Below are 8,223 nucleotides of genomic sequence, written 5' to 3'. Positions count from 1 at the left end.
ACCCCTCCCTCTTGTTTTGAAGGGGGGTTTGGTTTTTTTGCCATAACTTGGGCATATGGAGTCATTTTTTTGAAAACGAATAGGCGTCGGAAAGCTGGTTCTAAAACGAACCTCGTGATATTGGAATTTTTTTCCAATTTTTTTGTTTAAGTATGTTTTTTTCTAGTCAAAGTGGGGTCTTTGTTTTGCACTCAGGGAGCCATAGAATGAGCATCCGAACTCCATTTTTCAAAAAATTTATATCATTGGAAAGTTTGTTTTGTTTACTTTCCAGCGATATGAGTTTTCTTTCCAGATTCTTCTCCAGTAATATTTTCTTTAGTTTTTTTCTTTTTCAGCACCTTGTGGATATCTTGGTTGTTTCAGGTCCTGGGATCTCTTCTCTAAGTAGGATGTCTCTATTTTGGTTCTCCTTTATATTTCCAGTCTTCTTATCATTGTAGCTTCATTTATGCAAACACACTGAGATAAAGTGCCATCATGCATTGTTTACTTGGGATCTTGCACATCTTGTACCTTATTGTACACGCACTACTTATAAAGTGTCATGAGGGGGTTGATGTTTGCCTTGTTTTCCATCCACCTTTGTCTAGTGAGTGTTCCTTCCATGACATTTGCCTCATGTTGTGTGTTAACTGACTGTTCCTTCCACGACATTTAATAATAATTTAATATTAATTATAATATAATAAATACTAATTATTTTTAAATAAAATAATGAGTAAATAATATATCTTTTGACATATCTTACTTATATTTAAAATATATATATATATATACTAATAATGAATTATGATCTATACTTTCAATGTCTCGTATGTTGCCATAGTCTTCATCTCTTCATTGATCGCAAGAGGACTAAATGTGCGACCAGCTGGAATCCTCTTGCTTTCCACGTGTAGAAATTGACAAAGGTATAGGGTTAAGTGTAGTGCCTTCCGAGTCAGCAATTTCTACTCCATTCTACTTTGTTTATCTCACGCACTTGACCTGTTGAATCTCGTTTAGTCCTTTCATATGCTTTCCAAGAAATTCTCTAACACTCGACAAGAAACTTTCCTCTCTCTGTCGTTCACCGCACTCAGCTTGGTTTATATAACCCCGATCGCGTTTGGGACTGCATATCCTTACTCTCTCTTCAAACTTGTGCAGAACAAGTCATGGAGATTTCTGTTCAGCACCAGTCTCAGCCTCCCGCCATCAAAATCCTCTGCGATCTCAACGAGGAGTTTCATCAGTATCAGCCGCCCACCAACAGAATCCCCTTCGATGTCAACAACAAATTTAATGTGTTTCTGAGCTTTCGCGGAAAAGATGTGAGAAAAACTTTTGTCGACCATCTTTACGAATCTCTCTCTGGAGCGGGACTTAGGGTTTTCCTCGACAGCGAAGAACTGGAGAAGGGCAAAGACATCGATTCCAGCTTGCAAACGGCCATTGAAACAAGTGATGTTTTCATTCCGATATTTTCCCAACACTATGCAGAATCACCTTGGTGTCTGAAGGAGGCGGCCCAAATGTTGAGATCTAATGGCTTCATCATTCCTCTGTTTTATGATGTGGAGCCCTGTGATGTTCGCTACCCTCAAAGAGAGGGAGGTCCATTCGCCGAGGCATTCAGAAAACATTACAGCCATTTAGATCGGCAGGATGAGACTACAATCGAGGAATGGAAGAATGCTCTTTATCAAATCTCTTCTCTTTCTGGTTGGACAAGGGCGGAAGAATTCGGGTTAGTAATTTGCATCTTTTTTTTTTTCAATTAACCTATGGCAAAAACCAAAGGAGAACTGTTTTTTAGAGTTTCAGTTATATTATTAGCCATTTGTTTGGGGAACAAACTGTTTGCTTACAAAATCCTTCAAAGTTAGCTTGATTTTCATACTTCATACGAGCACACCACTTTGAAAAATTGTTTTTCTTTTTCATTTATAGTTCTATAGATGTTCAACTTTTTGCTAGAGTTGATTATAGCTCACTGAATAGAATCAAAGTAGATCGACGAATGTGATACCAGAAAATAAGGTCATTTTTTTAGCCATCATTAATTCATTATCCATATAGTCTGCACTCTGCAATAAAGGAATGTGGTGTTATAACATCAATAATTTTCCTTGGTGAGCCAACCCTGTATTTGAGTTAAGGAGCTCAGCGATCATAGTCACGTTTCTAAGACGATACTTATACTAGATTATGGGCTCCTCCTTGTATTCTATTGCCTGGTTTAGTCGATTTATTAATTTCTTCGAGATTTACTTCAGGTCTCTTTCCACTTCCCGGCCCCGAAATCACACTTCCATCCCTCGAATTATCTAGCCATCCCTGGAATAAAAAAATCTGCTGTGTAGCAAACCATTTCAGTAATAAAAAACAGAGGATTCTACCATTGTTGAAATTCATGTGTGATAAGAGGGATCAGTAAGTGATTTGATTTTATCATTGTTTTTGGCTGTTATCTTTTTTTCTCTGCTGTTATGTACATTCAATCAGCTAGTTTAAGGGTAAGGGTTCCTTCAATTCGACGAATTATTCTTGGTACTCTCATATCATTTACTCCAGGATATGTGATCATGTCATTCTAGGATATGGAATTTGAGTCTTGTGAATCTCATATTTCTTTGATTTGCTAGTTTCCAATGGTGAGATCGTCTGGGTTTTTCTTGCTCTTTTTCAGAAAATTTTTTTCCCAAATTTGGGAGTAGTTAGTCCTCCTGTTAATTCTCTACTGTACTACTTATGCGCTGTCACCAATCATCAATTAAATCTGGTGAAAAAAGCATCCCCTCTTCACTCGGTTTATCCCTGTACGCATCATCGATCACTTATACATTTAGCTATTTGCCATGAAAAAAGTGTAGATAAAGCAAATCATTTTAGTATGTAAATTATTCAGAAGAGGCTAACTTTCGATTTTTGCTTTGCTTTCTGTTACTTTTCTTTACAGAGTAGGATATGTAGATTCTTGAAACACAAGACACAAATAAATCTTTTATTCAGAATGGATTACATTTTACACCTCAATATAGAGGTCTTACATCAATTGTTGCTTCTCCTCAATACAATAGACTTACACACTTAAAGGGGATCTCTATATCCCTAAAAATAGACTATTAAGTGAACTTGTTTGTTCCATACATTTAGCATGGACAGCATAGAACTCAAATTAACTTTAAGACTCATGGATATTCTCTTTACTCCCTCATTACCGGTTACATCAGTTTTATTAAAATAAAATCCACTCTTCAGGTAGCTTGAATGGCTGTCTTTAATCTATATATCAAACCCCTAATTGTCCTTGCAACATTTTTTAATTTAATGGCAAAATGGATAATTGTGAATGGTCAATATTATGTTGTAATCATCTCAGAATATATGATTTTTTTTTTTCCTTTATAAATTCATGAGATACTTAGTAATTTTTCAACCCTATAAACTGGTCGTATAAGTGTTCCTTATATTTAGTTACATTTTAAATTTGAATCGTAATATATGTAAGGTGATTTGCAGATACGAAGGAAGACTGGTAAAACGGGTTGTGAAAGACGTGTTGAATACCTTAAAGTTTACTCCGCTGGATGTCCCTGTTCATCTTGTGGGAATTGAAACGCATATGTGTGACCTGTTCAATAGATTAGATCTCAGTTCGTCGCATAACACAGTAAGAGTGGGAGTCAGCGGTATAGGCGGCATTGGTAAAACTACCTTGGCCAAGGCTGTTTACAATAGAATTTATGCTAGGTTTGATGCTTATTTCTTTGCACAGAAAAATAATACTCTTGTAGACTTGCAACGGGCAATTCTAAGAAGATTGGTAAATTACCATGGAGAAGTTTCAAGTGTTGCTGAGGGAAAAGCTCTGATGGAAAACCTATTGCGAGGAGTTTGTGCCCTTGTCATATTGGATGATGTGAATGATCGGAGCCACTTGGATGCAGTGAATGGGAATTGGTTTGGCCCTGGTAGCAGAATCATCATTACATCCCGAAACCGACACATACTCAATCTTGCCAAGGTTGATTCAGTTCTTGAAATGAGTGGGCTAGGGGAGGGTGAAGCTCTTCAATTGTTTTGTTGGCATGCTTTATCGAGGGCATTCGCGGAGAACCCCTACAAACAACTTTCTACAAGAATTGCAAAAGCCTACCGGGGACATCCTCTTGCATTGCAAGTTATTGGAGCACATTTGTTTGATAAGAAGGAGCGGGATGGCATTCAATGTTGGAAAGAAGCTCTCCATAACATTGGGGAAAATCAAGAAATATCTGGAGTCCTTCGAATCAGTTATGATGGACTTAGCCATGTTGAGAAGGAAATATTTCTGGATATAGCTTGTTGCTTTGCTGGTGAAAGGAAAAATGACGCTGTTATCTTCTGGGAAGTTCTACACCCAAACAGAGTTCAAACAGCCCTCAAGAACCTTTCGCTGAAAATGCTTATAGGTATTAATGGCAGTGGCTATCAAACACACCTCAGTATGCATGACCTTTTGAGGGAAATGGGAAGAGGAATTCAAGAGCAGGTTGATAATAATAGGAGACTGTGGCTGCCAATGGGTGCACAAAGAAATTTGAGCAGAGACAGAGCAGAGGGAGTGAATATGCTCGTTTACACAGGAGAGAATGGAAGAGAGCCCGTTAGTGTGCATAGAATGCCTTCCCTACGCTACCTAGATGTGAAAAATACAAAAGTAGTGGGGAACATTGGAAACTTGGCGCCGAATTTGTTATGGATAAAAATAAGAAACTGTGAATTTGTAAGTGATACGTATTCATGGTTAACACTAAGAAACAGATTCCAGCTGGATAGCAATTGGTCCCAAGTCAGGATTTTAAGTGTAGAGCAGTGTGCAAGTCTTGCGAGAATTCCAAATACACTTGACAGCTTGGTGAACCTCCGACGCCTGTATCTGCGGGATTGCGTAGCTCTCACAACACTTCCAACCACTCTTGGTAACTTGTCACAATTGAAAAAGTTAAGTTTGCGCGGCTGTACGAGTTTAACAAGCCTTCCTCATACTGTGGGCAACTTGAAGCACCTAAAATATTTGGAATTGCAAGGTTGTACAGGTCTAAGAAGCCTTCCTGATACTGTGGGCAACTTGAGGCGGCTAAAATATTTGGATTTGTCAGACTGTAGAGGTCTAAGGAATCTCCCCAGCACTGTAGGTGATTTAGCTCATCTGAAAAGGTTGTACTTAATAAGATGTACAGGGCTAAGGAATCTCCCCAACACAATAGGCGACCTGGCACAACTCTGGCATTTGTGCATCTGTGGTTGTTCAGCTTTACAGAGCCTTCGTTACCCGTTGGCCAAGTTACAAAATCTAAGGTCATTCCATTTATCAGATTGGAGAGACATAGAAAGCTTTCATGATGGGGTGGTGAAGTCAGCCCAGGTTAGGGAGTTAAACAGGTAAAAGATCATTACAGTTGCATTTAATTTGGTGTACACGAACACTATTTAACTTTGAAAGAAGATATATTTCTATTGAATTGTTTGGAATTTTTTCTCGTGATAAAGTAGTGAGTAAAATGATTTTAAATTTTGCAGAAGGGTCGGCATAGGAAGCTTGGTTCAGAAGAAGTTTAATGTCTACTTTATTTACCACGCAGCAGATGAAAAGGAAATATTGATAGATTATTATAAGTACAAATACTTGCGCACCGGATCACTTCGAATATGCCCAGGCAGTGTGGATAGCGATAGTAGTGACATTAGGGAGGCAATTGATAACTCTGATATTCTTGTTCCTGTATTTTCCAGAAGCTTTGTGGAGTCGATTATGTGCGTGAGAATGTACGCAGCCATGCGGCGCTCGAATGCCCTTTTAATGCCTCTGCCCCTTCGCACCTATACATGTGACCATCATAACAAACTTAATAAAACGTGGAGAGAGTTAGAAGTCGAAGGTTTGAAGATATAAAAAGTTTTTATGTTTTCACTGACATATTTTCATTGTGAATATTGAAACTTATAATGTCTATTTTCCTCCACCTAGTAACGTTTGGATTTTTTTGCTTTTAAAGTTTTGTGACGGGATTTTTGGGTAGAGTATTTAAAAAAAATTTGAAATTTAATTGGATTTAAAATTTTCAATCTTAAGTGTTTTACATTATATTTAAATTTTAGTAGTTAATTTTTCAATTTTAAATTTTACAAGTTATGTTTAAATTTTTATTATGTAGAGATAAATGTACATGTTCTAATCTTAAAGATTGATAACTAAAGTTAAGATAGAGTTTTAAGTATAATTTAGTGTATTAAATGTTTGGATTTCAAAATAAAGGATATCACTCTAATTTTTGTCAATTATAACTCTATTCCCAGTTAGGTGTCCATAGCCCTAATAAAGTTTTTCAAATAACTTTTGCATAGATAATTTGAATTATATTTTGCTTTGAAGCTTTTTCTTTTCTTAGATTTTAATTTTCATTTTAAAACTCGCCAACAATGAAGTCAAGGTGGTAGGTTGGAAACCGAAGTGGTAGCAAGGGTAACCTTAAGGATTTTCACTAAATAAAAAATGAATGTTTCTGTTGTACTTCCTCTTGAAAAAATATTAGATTTTGATATTATCATTGAATTTCATGTAGGCCACAGATAACTTATAATATGGCATTCTTCCATGTGATAATTCTAAAAAAGAAAGCCAAAATATTGCTAATCTCATACTAAACCTTGTGACATAAATAGGAACACTAAATACATTAATTCCTTCTTAACTTGAAAGGCAAACCCTATTTTCGTATGATCCTCATTGTCATCAAAGAGACAATTGAATTAATGCGAGTATAAAAATATTATGCACACCAACTAACACCTCAAACATGGTTCTAGAGGCATGAAATTATTCTTGTAAATCATAGGAAAATTTACGTATCTAAATATAGGTGTTTTGGATTATTCAAAAGGAGTCCAATATTTATTAACAAAATTTAATTTATAAAAAAAATATTAAAGATAATTTTTAATTCTAAATTTTAACTTTAAAAAACTTTGATATCATAAATAAATTTTAATTTCAATTTAAATATTGGAAGGTTAAAGATGAACAAATCGAAGTAATCCAAGCTTGGTGATTATGCTCACTTGTAGAATACATTCCTTTTCTATGATTGTCATAAGTTGTGATTCTTGTACTACTTCCATCCACTACTACAAGACTAGCTAGTATTTGTGCACTCTAACTTTGTGCTTCTCAAAATCTTATGTGGATATTTCAAAATACTCTCAATTTTGTATAACAATTTACTTGTCAACTCCCCTACTAAAAAAAATATTGTTTTCAAGTCCACATGGTTAAATATGATACCATCTCAGTATGCATTTTTGTAAAGGCGTCCAAAATGGTCCCAAATTGCGATAAGACCAATAGATGTATACTAAGTCATGTGTTAATGATGTGCTGATGTGGCATCACATGATTTATTCCATTGTGTGTATACTAGTTTGTTTTTCTGGATTCGATTGTGTGTATTATTTTTCCATCAACGTTTCGAATCACACTCCGTGATTCATCATCAGGATGAAAAGAATTCCAAAGTTATAGTGTCTTCGGAAGTAAGGAATAATGTTTAAAGCGAGTGTTTAAAGCAAGCGTCCTCGTCGATTTCGCCGACTTCCAAGTATTCAAGTTCGGTCTAATCAATATTCGACTTGTTTTATATCACCGACATTGAGCTGTTCGAACTCGGTTGGTCCTCTCCATATGGTTTCTAAGAAAGTCTCTAGAAGTTCAAAAGAAAATTCCATTCTCCGTGTTTTACTCCATTCTACTCTGTTTATCTCACCAACTTTGAATGGTTGATTTGAAAGGTCCAGTTATAATATTAGCCATTTGTTTTGGGGAACAAACTCTTTGCTTACCAAATCCTTCACAAGTAGCCTGACATTACTACTTCATAACAGCACATCTCTTTGACAAATTGTTTTCTTTGCCTGTTTAACTGTTTGTTAAAGTTGATTATAGCTCACTGAATATATAGAAAAATATAATCGAAGTAGATCAACGAAAGTGGCATCCCATCAAGGCTACCAGAAAATAAACCCCTTTTTTCGCCATCCTTAATTTATGACTGTAGTTTTTCTCGTATTTTTCACCAATCGCAGGTTCGATTTCTGTTGCTAATGATAGTTTCTGGGTTCCTCCAATTCCAAAAATTATTCTGGGTAGTCTCATTTAATTTACTCGAGGGTCTACTACAAAATTATTAAACATGTTGT

General features: G+C 35.9%; 1 protein-coding gene across 1 annotated transcript; it reads left to right on the top strand.

Moving 5' to 3' along the window:
* Window positions 1-1,017: 1,017 nt before the first annotated feature.
* Window positions 1,018-5,938, top strand: LOC131855985 (disease resistance protein RUN1-like). Its single transcript, XM_059221644.1, has 3 exons — window positions 1,018-1,732; window positions 3,508-5,412; window positions 5,551-5,938. Exons 1-3 carry the CDS (start codon window positions 1,161-1,163, stop codon window positions 5,921-5,923), a joined length of 2,850 nt encoding a protein of 949 aa, XP_059077627.1. The 5' UTR covers window positions 1,018-1,160; the 3' UTR covers window positions 5,924-5,938.
* The last annotated feature ends 2,285 nt before the right edge of the window (window positions 5,939-8,223 follow it).

Source organism: Cryptomeria japonica, chromosome 5 (genome assembly GCF_030272615.1).
Source record: "Cryptomeria japonica chromosome 5, Sugi_1.0, whole genome shotgun sequence".
Taxonomy (NCBI): domain Eukaryota; kingdom Viridiplantae; phylum Streptophyta; class Pinopsida; order Cupressales; family Cupressaceae; genus Cryptomeria; species Cryptomeria japonica.
Note: the sequence above shows the minus strand (reverse complement) of the source record. Positions and strands in the feature narration are given on the sequence as shown.

Coding starts and splice junctions, on each gene's coding strand:
- LOC131855985 (XM_059221644.1), top strand. CDS start 1,161: ATGGAGATTTCTGTTCAGCACCAGTCTCAGCCTCCCGCCATCAAAATC. Junction 1,733..3,507: donor ACAAGGGCGGAAGAATTCGG/GTTAGTAATTTG, acceptor GGTGATTTGCAG/ATACGAAGGAAGACTGGTAA. Junction 5,413..5,550: donor CAGGTTAGGGAGTTAAACAG/GTAAAAGATCAT, acceptor TAAATTTTGCAG/AAGGGTCGGCATAGGAAGCT.